Below are 22,483 nucleotides of genomic sequence, written 5' to 3' on the forward strand. Positions count from 1 at the left end.
GCGGCGAAGTCCCCGGGCGTGGCGGCGGCGATCAATACATCGTCGAAGAAGGGCGTGACCCCGGGGATCCCTTTAAGAAGAGAGTCCATTAACTGTTGGAAAAGGCCCGGCGCCACGCTAACTCCGAAACTCAAGCGCTTGACACGGAATGCCCCCCGGTGCGTGACAATCGTTTGCGCATCTGCGGTTGCCTCGTCAACCGGCAACTGCTGGTATGCTTGGGCGAGATCTAATTTGCCAAATATCTTCGCCCCGCCCAAGGTAGCCAGAACGTGGCTGACTACAGGGACCGGGTAAGCGTGGTCCTGTAGTGCCTTGTTCACAGTGCATTTATAGTCTGCGCAGATGCGGACTGACCCATTCGGTTTCTTTACCACCACAATGGGCGTCTCCCAAGCAGCGTGGGAGACGGGCTCTAGGATGCCCTGCGCCACCAGGCGGTCCAGTTCCGCATCTATCTGGGGCTTGACCGAGAAGGGAACCGTCCTGGCGCGCATCCGAATGGGGGCCACCGAGGGGTCTAAGCGCAAGGATACCGGGGGGCCCGTATACCCACTACATAACAGGATGCCAGCCTCCAGGTGGGACCTGGGGATGCCTGGAATTACTGCTCATCTCCAGACTACAGAGATAACTTCCCATGGAGAAAATGGATGTTTTGGAGGGTGGACTCTGTGAGATTGTACTCCACTGAGCCCCCTGTCCTCCCCAGGCTCCACCTGCAAATCTCCAGGAGTTTCCCAGCCTGGACCTGGCAACCTTATCCACAATCCCCTGTCGGTGGCCAGGGAGGGTTGCCAACGTCTAAGTGGGGCCTGGAGGACCCCCCCCCAGAATTACAACTGAACTCAAGACAGCAGAGATCTGTCTCCTTGGAGGAAATGGTTGCTTTGGAGGGTGGACTCTGTGGCATTAGACCCAGCTGAGGCCTCTCCCTTCCCCAAACCCAACCCTCCACAAAATCTCAAGAAATCCCCCAGCCTGGCACTGGCAACTCTTGTGAGGCCTGGCCCCATGGCTCCCTTCCTCCCTCCCTCCTTGAAAGGCCAAAAGAGGCCAGGAAAGGGCCCTTCCCCCACCCTTTGACTCACAGAGCCAGTTAGAAGCCTCATCCCCCCCCCCCAAACGTTCCAGTCTCTCTCTCACCGTTGATGCCTGGAGTTAGATCCCTGCAGAGGCCATTTCAAAAGGTATTGGGGGGTCCCTGAAGGGATTTTTTTTACTTTTTGGATTTTTCTGCGGTCACAGGCAGTGTTCCCTCTAAGCTGAGTTAGTGTGAGCCAGCTCACCATTTTTTAGCCTCCGGCTCACACATTTTTGTCTTAGCTCAGGAGGGATGGCTCCAGAGCAGACTAATTTATACAGTAGCCAAATCACTTGCTCACAACTTTAATGCCAGTAGCTCAGAAAGTAGAATTTTTGCTCACAAGACTCCACAGCTTAGAGGGAACATTGGTCACAGGTAGTCTACAGACTATGTAGGAAAAGCTGTTGGGGCAGAGTGAGCTTCTTGTTAGTGGAAATAAGTATCCGCACACGGCGCCCTCTGTTGGAAATTAGAATATAAGATTGTGGATCCTCCCCTCCCCAAACTCTGCCCTCTCGAAGCTTCACCCCCAAAATCTCCAGATCTTTCCCAACTCAAAACTGGCAACCCTACATGACCCAGCATTCACTTGGTCTATTTTGAGGGGATTATAGGCTTGAAGGAAGCACACAGTAGGCTTGACAGAAACAAGTCAGAAACAGGTTTATTTCAGTGGCCCTCTCAGTCTCACAGTAACAAAGTCACTGGAGAGCATAATGGTTACAAAGCCGGTTTCTTGTATGACTGATTCAGGGACAGGCCTCAGGAAGGCATTCTTTTTCTTAATTAGTTGGATAAAAGTAGGAAATCCTTGATATGAACGGTTGCCTTGTCATTAGTTACACAGGAGCTGTTGGCATTGAGAGCTCAGTGTGAGCAATGAGCCAAGCAGATGTGGATTTAATTGAATCATCAACTTCTAGTATTTCTAATTATATGAATAAGTTTCTTGTTTATTTTAGGGGTGTTCTCTTACCTCCCAAACTGTTACTTTGGTTTGGAGGCTTATTTAGAAAATGGATTTCTGTCTATGTTGACTTGTATTTTAACTACCATACATTAGAGGGAAAACAATGTTGTTGCAACTCCGGAAGCTGCAGCTGGTGCAGAATGCGGCGGCCAGGCTGCTGATGGGCCTCCCCAGGTGGGAGCACATCCAGCCTGTGCTTAAGACTCAGCCAGCCAATAGCATTCTGGATTCGCTTCAAGGTGCTGGTTTTGACCTTTAAAGCCCTTTATGGCCAGGGACCGGCCTACCTCAGGAACCGCCTTTCCCCGCATGTTCCCCAGAGAGCACTGCAATCAGGATCCCAAAACCGTCTGGATCTACCTGCCCCAAAGGAAGTCAAGTTGATGGCAACTAGGACCAGTGTTCCCTCTAAGCTGAGTTAGTGTGAGCTAGCGCACAGTTTTTTAGCCTCTGGCTCTAACGTTTTTGTCTTAGCTCAGGAAGGACGGCTCCAGAGCAAATTAACTTATGCAGTAGCTAAATCATCTGCTCACAACTTTAATGCTAGTAGCTCACAAAGGAGAATTTTTGCTCAAAGGACTCCATAGCTTAGAGGGAACATTGACTAGGACCAGGGCTTTCTCGTTTGTAGCTCCATCCTATTGGAACAAGCTTCCTGCCGAGATCAGGGTCCTGCGAGACCTTTCACAGTTCCGCGGGGCCGTGAAAACAGAGATTTTTAGGCAGGCGTTCCGTTAGCAGCGGCGTCTTACCAGCAGCGCCCTGTGTGAACTGTGATCCAACATGACTTAGCGCGGTGGCACCACTGAATGTGTCCTTAAACTGCACTTTATTTTTATCGCCATCGAAGGGATGTTTTAAATTGATGTGTCTGTGTTTTAAATGATTTATTCTATTTTATCAATTGTAAAATGTATACTGTTTATCAGCCTTGTGGAAGCCGCCTTGGCGGGGAGGGCGGGGTAAAAGTTAAATAAATAAAATAAATATTGGGTGTGATCCAGTTACCTATTTAAGCACTATAAATTCCACTGAGAGATATTTAAAAACATCCTTAAATTGTCCAGCTGAAATCTATGGGGCTTAAGCCATTCGTTTTTGCTGTATCGTGTCTTTCTGATTAAAGTTTTGGCAAGCCTGGATTTCATTCTGAAACTGGAAAAGCTGTAATTAATACTCTCCCACCCACAAGATCTCACCTTCTTCCTTCAAGGTTATTGCTCTGAGTCTCCATTATCAAGAACCGATTCTTCCTTGGATTTTTTAAAATGCTAATCCTCTAATCACTTAGAATTTCACACTTGAACACTCCGCTGCATCTTAAAGCTTTGGAATTTTTTTTTTTTACCCAGATGGTTTCCCTTTAAATCTCTATAACTGCTGTCACCATCCAGCCTCTTTAATTGGCTCCCTGCTTGGCCCAAGTGCCACGCTGCCCTGGCACTAAGAATCAAAATAGGGGTAACCTCCAGTTTGAGAGACGATCCACTGTTTTTTGAAATCTTTTAGGTGAAATAGCTCCTGCTTTCCCAATCTGTACTGTCACTAAGAATAAAACCAAACATTTCTATTTCTCAAATTTAGGGGGGGGGATGCAAATGCCCTTTTTCTGGAGCATGTAGAGATCCCACTGTGCGCAGATTACTCAGTGCAGTTCCATAACTGTGTTTTACATCTGAAGGGTTTGGAAGGTGCACTGACCCTTACCATGTAATGGGCTGCTGAACTGCCTCTGAGCCAGTGGCCTTTGCCTCTTAATAAGAGCTGATATTTCGTCTCTAGTATACCCTGCTGCAGGGTATATCCTTCACTTTCCTCTCAATCTGTGCCTGGTATTTGTTATTGAGGAGCCCCTGCTTGCTTGCATCTATAGTCTTCACCGCGCAGTCACACACAGAATTGCACCCATCACAGTCAAGATTTTTCGGGAGGGGGGAGGGTTTAAAGCGGTTGTACTTATGGAATAGTGTCCTAAGCATTACTGATTCATATTGGATAAGGGCAGGAGGCTGTTTGTAGTATTAATCTAGTGGGGGGTTTTAAAAGCCCATAACTTTGACGTATGCACTAATAACTATAGCCTGGCTTTCGCCCAGGTTTGAATCCCTGCATGTGCTATGGAAACTTGCTGGGTGACCTTGGGTCTGTCACACTGTCTCAGCCTAAACTACCTCACAGGGTTGTTGTGAGGATAAAATGGAGAAGAGGAGAATTACATAAGCCTCTTTGGACCCCCGTTGGGGAGCAAGGTGGGGTATAAAGGAATTTAATAAATAAATTTTGCATCTTTTTTCTGCTTATTTACTAAAGGCCACTCACAAACTATATTGTACCCCAGCTCCTCTGCCAGTTGCAAATGTGTGTGGTCACAATGGACTCTGTCCCTCTTCCCCTGGATCAGTTGCTACAAGAGTTCCAGATAAGGGAAGCACTCTACCCTGCAGTCAGTGGCATATAAATTGCAGCCCCCCTCAAGTTTACCATAAACTAGATAAGCATACATTGTGACTTTACAAACAATTTACAGCCCATTAGGCTGTCACATTCACCTTGGGGTACCCTGACTTGTATGCTCTTTTCTTGTATTTTGGCAGAACCTTTGTTTTCATTCATTTCCAAAGGCAAGGCACTGGATGGTGTATTTAAAAACAACAACACTAAAACACAAACAGAAAACCTTCTGTTCTAAGTATACACAGCCTACTGTTTCATTCATTACCCATTCTTGTATGAAAGAATTGCTTTAAAAATCATTCACTAGTGTAATTCCAAAGTAGTAGTAGTAGGTCCCTGCCATACGGCAGGAAAAACACCGGCCAAAGTGCGGCTTTTAAAAGTCGCACCAAAATAGAGACGCCGCAGCGGGATCCCATGGATCCCCTGAGCCGCGGCGCGTTGCTCCCCGGCACGATCAGATGCCGGGGAGGAAGAGACGATCGGGAGGGGGAGGCTGCTGAACTGCGCATGTGCAAGCATGCGCAGTTCGGCCGGGGGCCGGGGATGCGCCGGCGGAAGGACGCGCCGGCGATCCCATGGCCAGCATTGATGCGGCCTTTCAGAAAGAACCACCTAGGTAGGTGGTTCTTTTTTGCTGCAGGGTCTGGACGGAAGGGGCGGATCAGGAACGGGCGCAGCACGCTTCCCAGATGTTGCTGTGGGATCGCGCCCGTTTGCTGCGCCCCCGATCCATCCCTCTTCCGGCTCAAAACCACTCGTGTGACCAGGGCCGTAGTAGTAGTAGTAGTAGTAGTAGTAGTAGTAGTAGTAGTAGTAGTAGTAGTAGTAGTAGTAGTAGTAGTCGTCACATTTATATAGCATGTTTCAAGCATTTCAAGCACTGACATCATCTCAGGGACTCCAGTTAATAGCTCCTGGTAAATGTTTGTCCTTCTGTGAGAAACCACAAGGTTTACAGCAGCCTGATTCTCCCACCCTTGCCGGTATCCTGATCCCCCTTGTGCCATCCTGGTGTTTCCTTCATAGAATGCTGCTCTTGTCCTTCTGCTGCTGGCTCATACAATAATCCCTGTGGCCTTCTTACACTGGGGCATTGCACATTGTACTCTTGTCTCCGCGGCATCCTTTTCCTGTCTTGTCTACCTTCATTTCTGTGTCACAGGATATGGGGAACTAAAGAGGAAGAAGACAAGCATTCATTGCTACATCTGCATATATATTTATAGAAATTTTCAGGAACTGCCTAATTTAGCTAGCCTTAGTTCACATCATACACAAGTATATCTTCTTGCTTCGCTGGCTGAGGCACAGTCCAAGAGTTATTGGTGGGTTTTTCTCACAACAGTGCCCCACTGAAGTTACTGACATTGGTGATCCTGCCCAAATAAGTGATGCAGAACTTACTGAAATGACATGAGGGAAGGGAACCACGGTGAACAGCAGCAAAACTGTGGAGATAGATAACATTTGAACTGGGCCCGGTTAACCTGAAACACATGTGGTCTAAGACACTGTGTCGGTAGCTGAGAATTGGATAGTTTTTACATGTAATGGGAAAATGTAGGATGCAAGACTGGTGCACAGAAACACCACCAGAAAATAAGCATGTAATTCTAGGCTGGGGAATCAACATGAAGGACAAAGCTGTCCTGGTATACTTCTTCCATGGTTGATGGTGTCTATTTCCCACTACATTGGTTGGTGAGTTGGAAAGTATGAGCTATGTCCAGGATCTGGGGACTTGAACATAGTGGCCACAGTTGAAAATACAGAAGTCCATTAAAGGATGAGTGTTTGAGGCCTGTGAAAGCAAGCAGCCTGATTAACAGATTAACTACCATATGGGTAAAAAAAGTATGCCAGTAGTCTTTGGGCTCCCCCTTTTGTATTTCTGTTAGAACTGCTGAATTTTGATTTTGGCCTTAAGGCTTTTGTTTTAATGATTTGACAAAAACGTGTATGTGTACAGCTGTGTCAATCAACATGCAATCCATGCAAGAAATTTTGAATGTGCTATGCTAATACTATGCCCAGTTTACTAATGAACTGGTGGTGGGAATGCTGTTGAAACTGATGCTCTTAAAAATGCCGGGTTTGATAATGCAGTGGGATTTTTAAAAATAAAACATAATATTAAAATTAAAACTTAAGTGCTGGTGTATCTGAAGAAAATGTCACTGAAAATGTGCTCCCTCCGTGTGGAACATTCCAAAAAGCTTTTTTGTGAACCTTTCATTGAAAAGAAAGAAAATTAGCTTGATCTAAAGGCCTAATTACATCTTAAGGCAATACCTGGTACTTAGTCTTTTCTAAACATGGAGCACTTTGATGTCCCTAGTTTCAGGAAGTGTTCATGGAGAAAAGAAGCATAATGTGGTGGGCTTGTATAGACTCCCCAGAAACGGTTGTTGCAGAAGAATGCATTCATCATTTTGCCCCATACCTCCCGTTTCAATGTGACTTGCATGGGTGAACTTCCCAGTAGTTTGGAACTAAAACCACCAGCATCAAGGAGGACTACCAACTTAGGGACATGGCAGGAACCCGAAGGGCCAAAAAGCCTGCTGTGCGAGGCCCCTGAAATAAACTTGCACCTGCAGAAGTTTTATTCATCTGTTTGCCTGTGAACACTTTTATGATGGATTGTGACCCATATAAGAATCACCAAAAGTTTTGTTTGCATAGGGTTTTTCTTTTGCCAGTCTCTGCCTGTGCTGAGTTTAGATAATGCAGTAGCTCATGATAGATGAAGTTTGGTGTTTTTTTTTTTAAATCATGAGATATTCATGTTCCTTCAAACAACAAGTTTTTTTTTTTTAAAAACAGCACCAAAGTAATATCTGATAGCCTGGCAAGGAACCTGGAATATGGCGATTGTTATATCTGGATGCCGAAAGAATGCCGCCATTGTTTACTTGCGCTGCTAGCACTTTGCATTTTATTGTGGTTTTAACTGTTTTATCTGTTTTAATATTTGTATAATGTATTTTTACATATATGACTGTAAGCTGCCCTAAGCCTGCCTTCACGGGGAGGGCGGGATATAAATCAAATAAATAAATAATATTATTTTTAAAATGACATTCATTTATTTGCATAAAAATATATCTAATATGCCCTGTTCTGCCTTTAGATTCCCATGATGCAGTTCTCCGATTTAATTCTGCTCCCACACGAGGCTATGAAAAAGATGTTGGAAATAAAACTACCATGCGTATCATTAATTCTCAGGTAAGTCTCTGGAATACCTACATGTTTTCAGTCTGTCCTCGGGATTATGATTCCATTTCTGTCAGCACAGAGGGGCTGATCAATCATGTATTACTGGTGTCAGCCACACAGTGTGGAATCCAACACTGGTAGAGAATTTTTCTATAGAATTGCAGCTTTTGTTTCCTAGGATAGGATCTATCCTTTACAATTGTGGAAAATAATTTTTTAAAAGTTCAAAAAGAAATTTTAAAACGTGCAGGCAATGCTTCCTTGGCATAAAAAGGAGGTCAGTGGAATAGGGAAATGTCTATTTGTCCACTATCTTCATCATTGCCTTTATTTGTTCTTGCTTTTAACATACATGGGATATAAAATTCCTTTGTTGCACAGTTCAGAAAAAGTCCTGGAGATAACATTCATGTAAGGTGAACTTTGGAAGGTGGTATAAACAAAGAAAGATGTAGTGACTGAAAAAAATATAGGTGCTCTTTTTAAAAATTGGATTGGAGCACGATTTTTTAATCTGCAGTGCCCTCTTGTGGTTATTGTACTGTATGTTTACTTCAGTATTTTGATTTAAAAATTTCCATCTATGAAAAGAAGCTGCTAATACCAGTCTGTTTCTTACAGCCCCCCATCCAGTGATTTCCTTTTACAGTTAGTGGCATCATTGTGCATATAGATCAGAAGTTCTATATGTGTGCATCTTCATCTCCTGATAGGATCCCTGTGCAAGCATAATACAACAGACAGGGTCATTATTCCCCCTTCCACTCATGAAAACTGATGTGTGATTGCACTGTATTAGGGGTAAGCAGGCACATCGCAATGCAGAGCAGGTAGAATCATAGAGTTGGAAGGGACCTCCAGGGTCATCTAGTCCAACCCCTTGCACAATGCAGGAAATTCACAAATAGCTCCTGCCCACACACACACCCAGTGACCCCTATTCCATGCCCCCCCCAAAATGGCAAAAAGCCTCCAGGATCACTGGCCAACTGGCCTGGAGAAAAATTGCTACCTGACCCCAAAGTGGCGATCAGCATTTCCCTGGGCATGTAAGAAAGGGCCACGAGAACTAAGCGCTGATGCAACCCTTCCTGCCTAAGTTCACAGAATCAGATGTCCATTCTAGCCTCTGTTTGAAAACCTCCAAAGAAGGAGAGCCCACCACCTCCCAAGAAAGCCTGTTCCACTGAGGAACTGTTCTAACTGTCAGGAAGTTCTTTCTGATGTTTAGCCGAAAACTCTTTTGATTTAATTTCAACCCGTTGATTCTGGTCCGGCCTTCTGAGGCAACAGAAAACAACTCCGCATCATCCTCTGTATGACAGCCCTTCAAGTACTTGAAGATGGTTATCATATCACCTCTCAGTCCACTCCCCTCCAGTCTAGGTCCATATTCTTTCATATTCTATATCAGGGGTGGCCAAACTTGCTTAACTTATCAGCCACACAGAATAAACGTCAGATGTTTGGAGATGCAAGGCATGAACAAAAATATTACACACACATCTTTCTCGGAAAATGTGCAAATGTGCTTTTTATTAACATTAAATTAGACTGTGTGAAAGAGCCGCATGCGGCTCCCGAGTTGCAGTTTGGCCACCCCTGTTCTATATAGTCCATATTCATAGTCCATATTCATGTTTCATAGTCCATATTCTTTCCAGACCAGCAGCTATCCTGTGCAGACCAGCCTGTTGGCACCTACCTGTAAAGACTTGATCTTGGCTGATGTTGAAAGCTAAGCAGATTGAGCCAGATCAGTACTTGGATGAGAAAAGCCTACCTGAGCCATCCCCCTCGTTATATAATTAAGCCATTCACTTTAGGGCTGAACTATGCCTTATGTTTTGTTCTGGGATTCTTTACAGGGATGATTTCCCAAAAAAATGCAGCCACCAGGGCAGAAATTAGAACGGTGGTGACTACTGGGGGTATGTGTGCCAGCCACCTGGAAAAAAATGTCTTGGCCTCTTAACTATAGCATAATGTATGGAAATGGGCAGTTGACACTTTTCTTGGCACAGAGGTTAATAATATCACCTGGTAAATAACATCAAATTAAGCTTGTGTTTAAAGGGGCAGGATTTTTCCCCTCCAGGTTGTTGGCAACCTCAACTGGTGAGAAAACAGCTTGGGGGGCAAAGGGTTACGAAGCACAACTGCTCTGCACTGATCTCCACCTTCATGCCGCAGCCTCAACAACTGTATTTGAGTAAAACGAAACCCATCCCTTTAAAGAATCGTGGAACTGCTTTTTACATGTAGCTCCACTGTAACTTCCTGCCAAACTCTTCTTCCTTGACAACAGAAACTGTGTGAGTGTTTATTTATTTGATTTTTATTTTGCCCCCTCTTCCAGGGAATTCAGTGTGGGAATCTATATATCTAATAGCCAAGTCGCCCCCTGGTGTGCGGATACTTATTTCCGCACATCGGGGGCAACTGGAGGAGAGGGAGAGTTTTGTGCACACATGGGGCGGTCCCCAGGTGTGCACAAAAATCAGAAACCCTGTAAAAAATATCGGGGGAATGTTTAAATCCCCCCGAAACTGACAGAGCGTCCCCTGCGCATGCGCAGGGAACGCTCTGCAGCCTTGTGAAGTGCTTAAGGGAGAATTGTCATTATATCCTCTTTCACAGTTCACCCTGGGATAAAAGGTAAAAGTTCCCTTGCTCGAAAGCCAGTCGAATCCAACTCTAGGGTTGCGGTGCTCATCTCCGTTTCAAAGCCGAAGAACCAGCGCTGTCCGAAGACATTTCCGTGGTCATGTGGCCGGCATGACTAAACACCAAGGCCACGGAACGCTGTTACCTTCCCACCGAAGTGGTACCTATTTATCTACTTGCAATTTCTTGCTTTCACCCGGGTCTTGAACTACTGACCTTCCACAGTCTGCAGTTCAGCGTCTTAACCACTTGAGCCACCCTGGGATAGAGGAGGTTAATAGGGTTGCCATTCCCCAGGTCCAGGGAGGTGGAATCCCCACCCCCAAACTGACCAGCAGGGGAACCCCGACCTTAAAGAGTGACCCAGAAGTGAAGTCATCATGTCGGGGTCGTCGCACAGCGACACTCTGGTTTTTGGACAAAACTCTATCATTTGAGGACAATTTTACCTAGAATTTTGCCCTCAGACCAGATTGTCACCACATGACGTCCCCAACGTGATGATGTCACTTCCATTTAGGTTGCAATGTGAACCTTAAGGGAGTTATGGGATGGTTGTGAATGGTTGTGTGAGTGTATATGTGTATGGCTGTAGATCACTGAAATGATTGCACCTTTAATTTCGTTGTACTGTGTACAATGACAATAAATGATACCTGGTCACCCTAGAGGTTAAAGAGCACCTTCCCTGAGGTGTGGTGTATAAGAAAGAAGATGCTGGCTGCCAAAGGATAGAATTGCTGCCCTAGAGAACTTGTCTTGTAGAACATAAACATAACTTTTAAAGGTAGACTGCTTTCAGCACTGTGGAAGCAGATTATACCTGTGGAAAGGTAGACTGCTTTCAGCACTGCGGAAGCAGATTATAAAATTTTAAATGTAAGCATATTGCCATGGTAGGTTCCCCACCCAATAAAAAGTATATAAATTCAGGCACCACTCTTGGTTGTCTATGGGGAAATGAAAACATCAGCTAATTGATCAGTAGAAGGAGCCCAGCCATCTTTACTCAGAAGTAAATCCCACGACCCAAGGAAGCTTACTTCCTAGTGAGTATGCTTAGTTCCAGGCTTTTAGGCTTCAGTGGGAGAGTTTTAAGCATCTATTTAACTCTCCCGTTGAAATTTCAATGAGATTTTGACTGGATCAAGTCATCATTCTCTTTCAGCTGGTATTAAAATAATATCAAATAGCCTTTCTTTCTTTTAAAAAAATGCTCTAAAGCACAATTTGGTTAGTCACCAAGAACTGTGTATTAAATAGCTCAGAGCGTTCAAAGATTGAAGGGAAACATATCGGGGAAATACAAAATATGTTAAAACTTCAACACTCACTGATAATTACCAAGAAAAGGAAATGAAAACATTAGCACTGTATCCTGTTCCTATGTAACAGAAGTCAAAATAAAATACTTGCTGTTACGGAATAGTCACCTTGAAAGAAGAATGGTGATTGCTTCCTTTGTAGAGATATTAGGAGAGAGATGTACTCTAGCACTCAAAGGTGAGCAGGAAGCCTCCCATCCACTGTCTAGGATAACAGGGTGGAGGGGCAAAGACTTTCTATAACAGTGCAGCCAAAGAAGTTCCAAAATGGTACTGGGCATGTGATACTGTGTTTTGTTTTTCCATGGCAGTGTCAGGTACCAATTAATAGGCAAATTAACTAGCTCAGTGAGCAGAACACGTATTCATTGCTGCAAGGGAGACAGAACGTTGAATATACTGAGACTCAGGATTACAAACTGAGTATTGGGGATGTGGTACTTTCTCAACCAATGCACTTGCAAACAATGCTCCCTCTAAGCCATGGAGTCTTGTGAGCAAAAATTCTACTTTGTGAGCTACTGGCATTAAAAGTTGTGAGTGAGCGATTTGGCTGTTGCATAAATTAGTTTGCTCTGGAGCCATCCTCCCTGAGCTAAGACAAAAATCTATGAGCTGGAGGCTAAAAAACTGAGCTAGCTCACACTAACTCAGCTTAGAGGGAACACTGATTGCAAACAAATTTTTATCTATTTAGGAAATGCCTCTTCACCAGACCCCCCTTGAGGCAGCTCACAGCAAAACAATAAAAAGTCAAGCCAATAAAACATTCAAAGCCAAATAAATAAAAAACCCTGCAACAAAAAATAAACAGATCAGTCTAAACCAATATTACTAAAACAGCTGGAGCAGATCATAAACAAGATTTTAAAAATAGATGCCCTTAGTTTAAAATCCTAGGTAAACAGAAACATTTTGGCTTAGCATTTGAAGGATTGGAAGGTAAGCCTCAGTATGTGTAGAAGGTGGAGTATTCCAAAAACAAGCTGCCACCACCAAAAAATCCTCCACCCACCTCTCTCTGGGTGTCACCCACCTCACCTCTGCAGGCAGGGGCACAGGAAATGGGTTTGAGAAGAGGATTTAATTGGCAAGCTGGTGGGAGGAGGTGTACAAAAACTTGCTAGGACATGTTAGAACTATATATACATATTTATATATAAAATTTGAAGCAGAGAAGTAGGTGGTTTTTTTTAAAAAAAGAAAAGCTCTTGTGCTGCTTTGCCTTTTTTATCAGAATAATTTTACAGGTTGGTTTATAAAGTGCTTCTTTTTATATTTATAGATTCTCACTAACCCTAACCATCACTTCATTGAGAGCTCCTTATATAAAGATGTCATCTTAGTAGCTTGGGATCCTGCTCCCTATTCTGCTAATTTGAATGTGGTAAGTAGTGGTGATACCCAGATTCACAGGCTTGGATCCTATCCCTTGTTTCTCCTTGTGCTTCTCTTCGTCTGCTGCTGGGTGTGTTCCTCTTGCGCTGGAGACTTTTCATCTCCTTGAAATGTTTCTCTACTTTTAGTCAGGTTGTGGGGTATTAGTTACTGCTCAGGCAGAGCAGTACGAAAGGTGATTTGTACAGCTCCAGGGAATTGTGCAGTTCATGAGCTATTGACTCAGAGGGCAGAGCTTAGAGAAAATTTCAAGCTTTGGGAACAAGATGCTTTGCAGTCTCTGAACATGGCTAACAAAGATCAGGGAAGCTCACTGACCCTTTATAAAGCAGGGATCCTTTGTAAATTCTTTGTAAGAGTCCCTTCCAGCCCATATAGTTGTCATTAGAACTGGAGGTGGGGTTAAGATGGAACAATATAGTAACGTACCGCCAATATCAGGGACCAAGAGAACTCCCAGGAAAAAAGTTGAGGTATCTTTTTCTCTCCAAGAAAAGCCAGTCAAAGTCAGTCAGTCAAAACCTTTATTGGCATAGATTGAAAAAGAAAACAACAACAACATAGGAGAAAACAACAACAACATAGGACCAAGAAAAGCAATAAAAACCAAGCCTGTTCTAAATCAGATCGGGGAGGGGGGGTGTCCATCAATTGTGATAAACTGCTAACTAGAATGCTTCTAATTTTGCAGTTTCATTGGATTGGATCCAATTGGTTTTTCTGCTGGTGAAAATAGGTGAAGATGACTGCTCAAAAAAAGTTATGCTTGAGGTCATGGACTAAAGCAAGGACTAAAGCTATGTGAGATGCGGGCTGTTAGAAGGAGGAGGATTTGGTGACCTTGAACAAAATAAGCTGGCTGGATCTAACCCAATGATGGTCAATCAGCAGAAGATAATAATCAAACTCCTGTTGATTACAGAGGCGTAGAGAGCAGCAAATGTGGCTTTTAGATTTTGTCTGGAAAGAAAAAGAATCTGCTACCTTTATTTAGTGACTTTTCATCCATTGCCACTAGGAGTTGTGTGCTGCTGTGCATAATTTGTATGCTCCTGAGACCCATTAAATGGTAGATGGAGTTCAGAGGGAAGGATTTCTAGTCCTTGCAACTATGGAAAAGGGTTTGAAATGCTGGAATTTATGTATACTAAACTCAAATTGAAGAGAAACACTGAAGTTCACATTCCTAGCAATCAAAATACTTTCTGTGGCTTGCACAGGTGTTTGTTGTTGTTGTTGTTATAATACATCCCCATGGCTCCTGATTGTAATCTTCTCCTTGTCCATGCATGACACTGTCCTTTTCAAATCTGTGTCTTTAGTCCAAATACCCATATACCTACCCATGCATGACACTGTTCTTTTCAAATCTGTGTCTTTAGTCCAAATACGGCAACAATCAGTTGTAGATACGCAAAAAAACTCTTAACTGATAGTGCTCCGCTTGGGACTTTAGAATGGCCCAGCCATACATAAAATGTGACTGAAGGAAGGGAGGAGTGAGTTCCTGTACCACAACAATAGCAAATGCTGTGTTTTTGCTACAATGCTCGTCTGCATCACTATTCCTGTAGAGGTATTCACTCTCTGTGCAAGCCCAGTATAGTAATAAGTCAGGTATTTACCACATGGCTGTAGCCACAGCTAAGTACAAAGGCTTTTACCCAAAGAGTAGGCTGGGTAAAGTTTGCTCACAGTAGGTGTAACTTCTTCAGAAGTTCTTTCTAGCCAGATCTCCCTTGATTCATACTAGGACTACACATTTGCTTCATGCACCATATAGATGGCAGAAAGTTATTATAATTCTCAGATCTGCCTGACTATTATCTCTTCAGGGGAGTGGCTTATCAAATACCCGACATCTGTGGTTGCTGATTCTCCCAGTTTCTTTAGAGGCAAAAGTCTAGAAAGACCACAGGGACATTTGCCTGCTGCTTTAGAACAGCTGCAGATAACCATTCATACTTTAGACATAATTGGCAAGTGTACAAACTCCATCAGTTCTGATGCCCTGCCTTATCTTTTGTTCACAGCAGAGCATCCTAATGGAAAGACTAACTTTCAGGTAAAATTTACAGATGCTCAGATCTGCTTGCTACAGATCATTACGGTACATTTCTGTATCAACAGACAGCTGCCAGTGTGATGCTTTAGAGACACAGGTTTGTTTGTACTGAACACTCTAAGGAAGCATGTGTTCCTTCTGTTTTCCCCTCCCAGTGGTTTAAGAAGCCAGACTACAATTTGTTTACTCCCTACGTTCAGCATCGCAGGAAGAATCCAAACCAGCCATTTTACATTCTCCATCCAAAGTTCATATGGCAGCTCTGGGACATTATTCAGGAGAACACCAAGGAGAAGATTCAGCCCAACCCTCCTTCTTCAGGTTTCATTGGTATGCGTTTCTGCATCTTGTAGACATATCATTAATAGATTCCAGTGCTGACTGTGTTTGAAGAATGATTGTATCACTGGCATGTGTAACTTCATTGTGGCAATAATACAATTAACTCAGGTGATAGATGGAAACATGGTCTATAAGTGGTAAAAGCTTTATGTATTTTCAGAGCCTTATATATATTGTCAGATGCCCTTCTTTTATGAGCTTTCCACTAAAGATGGGCATGAAACAAACCACAAAGCAAAATTCGTCATGAATTTTGCCCTGGTCGTGGTTTGGGAGGAGGAGTTCCTGGACCATGACCTTTTAGGGCAGTTCATGCGATTTGTGGATGGAACTGGTAGCAGGGGTGTAAAGGGACTCCCCATGATAGCCACAAAAACAGCTGTTTCAGACTCAGCTGTTTTGGGCTTTCTTGTGGAGTCCCTTTAAACTTTGAAAGGACTGCAGAAGTCAGCCTGAAAAGCAGCTACATGATGGGACAGCACTCCCTTGCCCTGCAGCTTTTTCAGGCTGTCTTCTGCCGTCTCTGTTTTAGAAGGAGGAGGGGGAGGGGAGGGGATTGGATTTCTACCCCGCCCTTCACTACCCAAAGGTGTCTCAGAGCGGCTTACAAACTCCTTTCCCTTCCCCTCCCCGCAACAGAGACACCCTGTGAGGTAGGTGGGGCTGAGAGAGCTCTTGACAGAAACTGCTCTTTTTCAAGAACAGCTCTTATCAGAACTACGGCTTGGCCAAGGTCATCCAGCCAGGTGCAAGTGGAGGAATGGGGAATCAATCCTGGTTCTCCCAGATTAGAGTCCCGTGCACTTAACCACTACACCAAACTGGCTCTCCTTTCTGCAAACTCTGTTTAAAGGGATTGTGGTTCTTTTCAATGAGGTTTTCAGGGACATGAACCCCACAAACCGGTTTGGTTCATAAATGAACCTTCCAGTTTGGCTCGGTTCGTGGCTCAGCCAGGAACCAGGTACTGAACCGTATTTTCCTAGTTGGTGCCCATCCCTACTCCACAGTGCAGCACCTATTAGAGTTATGGTAAACAAATGCATATACAAATGCATATCATTTACTACTAAAGCATTTTCTAGAAATTATGCAAAATGTAAATGATAGGCCTTTTTATCCAGGTCACAGTACATAAATAACTATCACTGTGGCTAAAATGAAATCAATGTGTTCCTTTTAGAGCACAGCCCAGAGTATCCATGTAATTGGGCTCTCTTGTTATCAAAGGCATTTCCCACTTTCAATAGTTTCATTTCTAACTTGTGTATATGATCTAGGGTTGCCAACCTCACTCTCAGGATCTCTCAGATCTCTCAGGATAACCACTGATCTCCAGGTGACAGAGATCAGTTCAACTGGAGAAAATGGCTGCCTTGGAGGGTGGACTGTACTGCAAGTGGAGGAGTGGGGAATCAAACCCGGTTCTCCCAGATTAGAGTCCACACACTTAACCACTACACCAAACTGGCTTAACCACTACACCAAATAGTATTATCCCAACTGTTAAGGATTTGCTACAGTTGCCCATACATCTTCAGGCAGCTTGTTATTATTCCTATAGGAAACTTAGAATCCAGATTTGAGTCCAGTAACACTTTAGAGACCAACAAGATTTTGTGGGGTGTAGAGAGTTAGAGCTCCCTTTGCCAGAATTCAGAGGACTCCAGAGGAACCAAAAGCACGTGAGTGAGTGATAATGAGCATATATCATATGGGATCTTATTTCTGCCTTCTGCTACCAGAGCCCAGTTAAGTAATCTAAATATTGCTGGTCAGCTGAGAGGTGAGAATGGACAGAGAAACTAATCCACCTGCTACATCCCAAATGGCTGGTGGTTGGCATTCAGAGTATCTTAACTGTTGTAGTAGCTGAGCGGTAGCTTGTTGCACATGTGGTTTTCTGTCCATGCCCTATCTCAATTGGGGTGCCTGGGTATACTGGTGAAATGAGTGCATGGATCTATCAGTCACAGCAACAATAAAATTAAAAACTCAAAGCACGCACTCCTCTGATGCATGGAGCCATAAAGTGTGAAATATATACTGTATCGATAACCAGGTAATGTGGAATGCAGTTGAAAAGGGTACTTGGGTAATTGTTTATTTGAAGGATGGATGTAGAGGCCAAGATAATACACAAGCATGTGATTCTACCTGCATGTATTATTATTGGTAGTATAATTTTTTCAAAGTGGCCATCCATCATCTATTCATGCTGGTTATAAATGCTTTGAACTAATGCTGGCAGAATCAAAGAAATGGGGGTTGTCAAAAGATACTACTGGATACTTTGCTGTTATTATAATCTTGTCATATTTATTTTTCAGCTGCATAGTTCAGCTTTAATAAAGGGAGATAAGGAATGTAATAATTGAGGAAGAATATTAAAACTGACCTCTTACCAAATTATTTCAAAATTGCCTTATTATAAAAAATTATATTGGGTTGCATCCAGTCAGTTTGTATGCTTATTCTCAGTCAATTCTCTTGCTTACAACAGCCTGCATCCCATACGGCTTTTGTTCATTCAGGCCTGAAATCTCCAGCATAGTTGGGAGGGGGGGGGTAAAGGAGAATGGAGACACCCTTTTTCACAAAGCTAGTTGAAGCCAGCACATTGCTTCGAGAATTCTGCTTTGTTAAAATAAAGTTCATCCCTCATACTAATTATGTGGATAGCATAGGGCTTATTCACAGCTGTGGTTTAGGTTCCATGGGTATTATGCCACATAGCATTTTGCATGTTTTAACACAGTTGTAAGAGGCTAAATATTTATACGATCTGAAGAGAAACTCTGTTTTCTTAACACAGTTTTAGACAATATTCCTTTCTCTAAATACTGGTGCTTATTTCTACTCATTAAACAAAATCAGATCACTATAACAACTTAGTTAGGATTTTAGGTACAAGTGTTCCTCCATCACCCGTGTGTTAGACCAGGACAAGTGAAGGGCCCACAAGGACTTGGAGGGCTGATTTCCCCCCCCCCATAGTCTCTCCCCTTTTCCTGCTTCCTTTTATCCTTCCCACCCACCAGTCAGCCTAGCTTTATCTTCACCCATCTTCTGCTTTCCCTCCTTCTGTTCCCCTAGCAGCCCCTACCTGGGAAAACTACGGCCCAGTTGCATGTTATCAGCAAAATGTAATGCCATGGCATCCACCCTCCAGAGCAGTTCACCAGGGGAACTGACGTCTGTAGTGTGGAGATCAGTTGTAATTCCTGGAGATCTCCAGGCCCCACCTGGAGGTTGGCAATCTCCCAGCTGGTACAAATTCATAATCTTTTGAGATTACACTAAAATAACCAATGTGATGCAGAGCTGAAGGTTTTGGGTTTCTCTTTTTTACAACCTGACTTGCATTTCAAAATATTTGTGAAAATACGACGCAGATGCCATTTGTGCCACCCTAGGTTCCTTGAATCCTGCCAACCTAGCAGTTCGAAAGCAAGAAATTGCAAGTAGATAAATAGGTACCACTTTGGTGGGAAGGTAACAGCGTTCCGTGCGCCTTGGTGTTTAGTCATGCCGGCCACATGACCACGGAAACGTTTTCGGACAGTGCTGGCTCTTCGGCTTTGAAACGGAGATGAGCACCGCAACCCTAGAGTCGGATTCGACTGGCTTTCGAGCAAGGGAACCTTTACCTTTACCTAGGTTCCTTGAAGAATAGGGAGGAAACAAAATGATAAAATACATTATGAAGGGGCTGAATATACCTTTTATTTCCTGCCTTACAAATGTACTGACTATAACACTGATTTGAGAAATAAGAGACTGTGAGCAATTTTCTCATGCTGCATCTTCCTATGACTGTCATCTGCTCTAGTGTTCTTTTAGAAGCAAACATGTGAAAAGTTTCCCCTCTGCAAGTTGGAATAAGGGACAATATGATGTAGATGAACTGTGATCTTCTGATTTATCCACTTGTACATTAGCAAGGGATGAACTCCTACGGCTTGAATCATAATTGGGTTGCTAGTTACACAGTTACAAGCACATGTGTGAATTTTTGAGTGTTATACATTGGTTAGCAAGATTCTCCCATAAGAGCCTACACAGGCACATCCTAATAACATCTCGAAGATCACTATTTCTGGGAAATACCCCAAAATTGTTCCACTTGTCACCTAACTTTAGGTAAATTCAGCCAGTTGTTTTGCTCAAGCTCCCCACCTTACAACAGTCCTTCCCCTTCCCACATGGCTTTTGTCCATGCAGGTCCCAAGCTCACCAGCATGGCCTTTTTGTGTCAGCAAGGAGACCCCTCCATCTGTCTTCACCCATAGAAAAGTTGGTTAGGCAAGGTTCAACTCTTTCCATAGAGTTAAACACAATTAACTTTATAGTAACATTGTTCTTATAGTAACATTGTTCATACAGTAACATTGTCCTTCTACCTTCTACCCACATCTTTATTCATTCAAACTCTGGACTTAATCTTCATGTGTTTGCAGATGAAAATGCAAACTGCCTTTTTAGTGGCAGATCTTCACTAATGGTTTAGAATTAAGACTGATTCACACATGCATTTTCATCACTTGATGATTCCTCAATTAATTGGATTTGAGTTGGACATACAGCAACATCAATTCTGACTGTAACTGATCTGTGAAGGCTTACTTAGACATTCAAAGAACAATCACTGGACAAGTAAATGTGCAAGGAACACACTAGTCTGAACCATCTCTGATTTCAGTTGTTGTGCTTCACATGCCAAAATCTCTCATGTTGCAACTCTAATTGCCAGCTATTGTAGCATTTTCACTCATCCAGTTTTGTACCTTCACCTTCACTCATCCTTATCTGTAGTTATTATTCACCAGACTCTGCAAAGTTTGTTATAGTATGTGTGAATGTAAATATAAAAATAGAAGTCAGCTTACAGATTGCTTTTGTTGCATGTTTAAAACACATGATGGGAAAAATCTGCGTCTCATTTCAAGAACATTTCTCTGTGGGCCACTCAAGATCCTACTCACATCTACAGAAACATCTGCCATATTTGCATTCCATTATGCCAGATGTAAAAGAATTTGTTTTTGATTTACAGCATGGCAGTAGCTGTCATTGTTCAGAAAGTAATCTTTACCACCACCTACAATAAGGGATGTGACAATTCACCAAAGCAAGCTTTGAAAGTCATTTGTCTTCAGGAAAGCAAAACAAGTATGAACTAACCACAAAATACTTTACTGAACATTCACTGTTTCAGGATTGTACAAGTAATATGACATAGTAAAATATAAGACTTCTTTGTCAGTACTCCATAACATTTTGACATGAACAGAGATAAGACCAAAGAAGAAAAATATTACTTTAGTGCATTGTAAAACTACTTGATGTCTTTTTTGAAAAATAGATTCATTAGTTGATCAAGAACATGTTAGTGTAATATGTTCAAAGTCACAAGTCACACTGGAAACACAGCTGCAGAAAAGTGACATACGTTAGTCATAGGTACCAATACTATAGTATCATCAATATGGTGGGAACCATATTCAAAGTGATAGATACGTGAAGTTACACACACACACTAGATGTCTTAATTAGATCATCTGTTCACATGTTTTAAAAGCATGCCAGCTATGGAATTTTGAAAAAAATAATAGCTCCTATGCAAAATTTTCATGCTGTCCTGGAGTCAGATCTTTATAAGCAAGACAAAAGCCATTCAGTCCACATAACACCAAACTGTGGCTTCCCAAAAATCTGTAAAACTTTCAATATCTGAACAGCACACAAGGAAAGAAAAGTCAAAGGACTTCAGGGGCTCATTCCTGTAATGAATGCAGACATTTATTCACTACACTCTAGTGACATGAGAAAATAGCAGTCTTCTAAATTCTACATCTGGGGCTTGACTCCCACTGCATCTGGCCAAATACAACTCTTATCTACTTTGTCCTTTTGATTTGTTAGCACACCGGTATCTTCACAGGTAGAATATTTTTTTTTTGCATTATGTCCAGAAAAGGTCACCTGCCCCTGCTTTATCAGCGCAGGGAACTGACTGTACATTTTAAACAGATGTACATTACTGTACTTGCAGTTCCTTATCTGGCTGACAGATGGAGTTTTCAGCATGGTGGCATGCACTTTCAAAAAAATGTGTGTTCCCCTTTCCCTTGAATCTGGCTGTACATTCCAAGTTTGAAAACCTTCTGCATCAACCGAGCTACATGAGTGATTCCTTTCCCCAGTCAGGGCAATACAGAGTCTCTTCAAAAAGCAGTAATTATAATAGGATATTAGTAATTATACTAATATGCAGGTAGGGCTGGATTTCGTCCCCTTTCTTCCCTTCCCCTTAAACAGTTCAGTGGTGCACTTACTCATTTTTGAAGAGCATTCCACTTGTGCAATCCTTGATACTGTTTGTTTGTGCCCATAGCTGGATCAGGGCTAGAAACTATTTCTATGCAGTTTGCTGTCACTGGATTGGGGCAAATGAGTTGTGTGTTAATACTAGCACAGCCATTAAAATTGTACATATTGTTTCATGGAATACATGACACAAGCTTAAATATCCCTGCCTTTTACAGTATATGGAAGTGATATCTAGTCATACCATATTAATTCATTAGTAATTAATTTTAGTTTAATTACTGCTGGGTTTGTTTTCTCCAGTTAACTTGAAAAGTGCCCTTTCAGTTTCTGCACTGTTCATCCTTGACCGGCCCAAAGAAATATGAAATACGGTTGTTCTAAATGTAAAATGGCAACTGTGTGAATTACAGAGCATTCCTAAACAGAGATAACTAATGGATTTAGAAGGGTGTAACTCCACTTAGCAGAGCACTGGTAACTTTAGCTTTGTCACAAATGTTTTAAATGCCACATGTCCCTATACTTCTGCTTGCACGGCATTTTTCAGCAGAAAGCAGGAACAAACGTTGAATCATATCACTGAGCACCAGTAAAACGGCTATATAAATCTTCATAAT

The 22,483-nt window shown here is 42.8% G+C and overlaps 1 protein-coding gene across 1 annotated transcript in view; it reads left to right on the forward strand.

Annotated features, from left to right (window-relative positions):
* Window positions 1–22,483, forward strand: part of ST6GAL2 (ST6 beta-galactosamide alpha-2,6-sialyltranferase 2) — a 37,491-nt gene that overhangs the window by 5,733 nt on the left and 9,275 nt on the right. Inside the window, exons 2-4 of the mRNA XM_015428589.1 lie at window positions 7,648–7,745; window positions 13,014–13,115; window positions 15,347–15,521. Coding sequence (XP_015284075.1) covers window positions 7,648–7,745; window positions 13,014–13,115; window positions 15,347–15,521 — 375 coding nt within the window. The remainder of the gene's footprint in view (window positions 1–7,647; window positions 7,746–13,013; window positions 13,116–15,346; window positions 15,522–22,483) is intronic.

This window comes from Gekko japonicus, unplaced genomic scaffold, assembly GCF_001447785.1.
Source record: "Gekko japonicus isolate JY-2015 unplaced genomic scaffold, Gekko_japonicus_V1.1 scaffold718, whole genome shotgun sequence".
NCBI lineage: Eukaryota > Metazoa > Chordata > Lepidosauria > Squamata > Gekkonidae > Gekko > Gekko japonicus.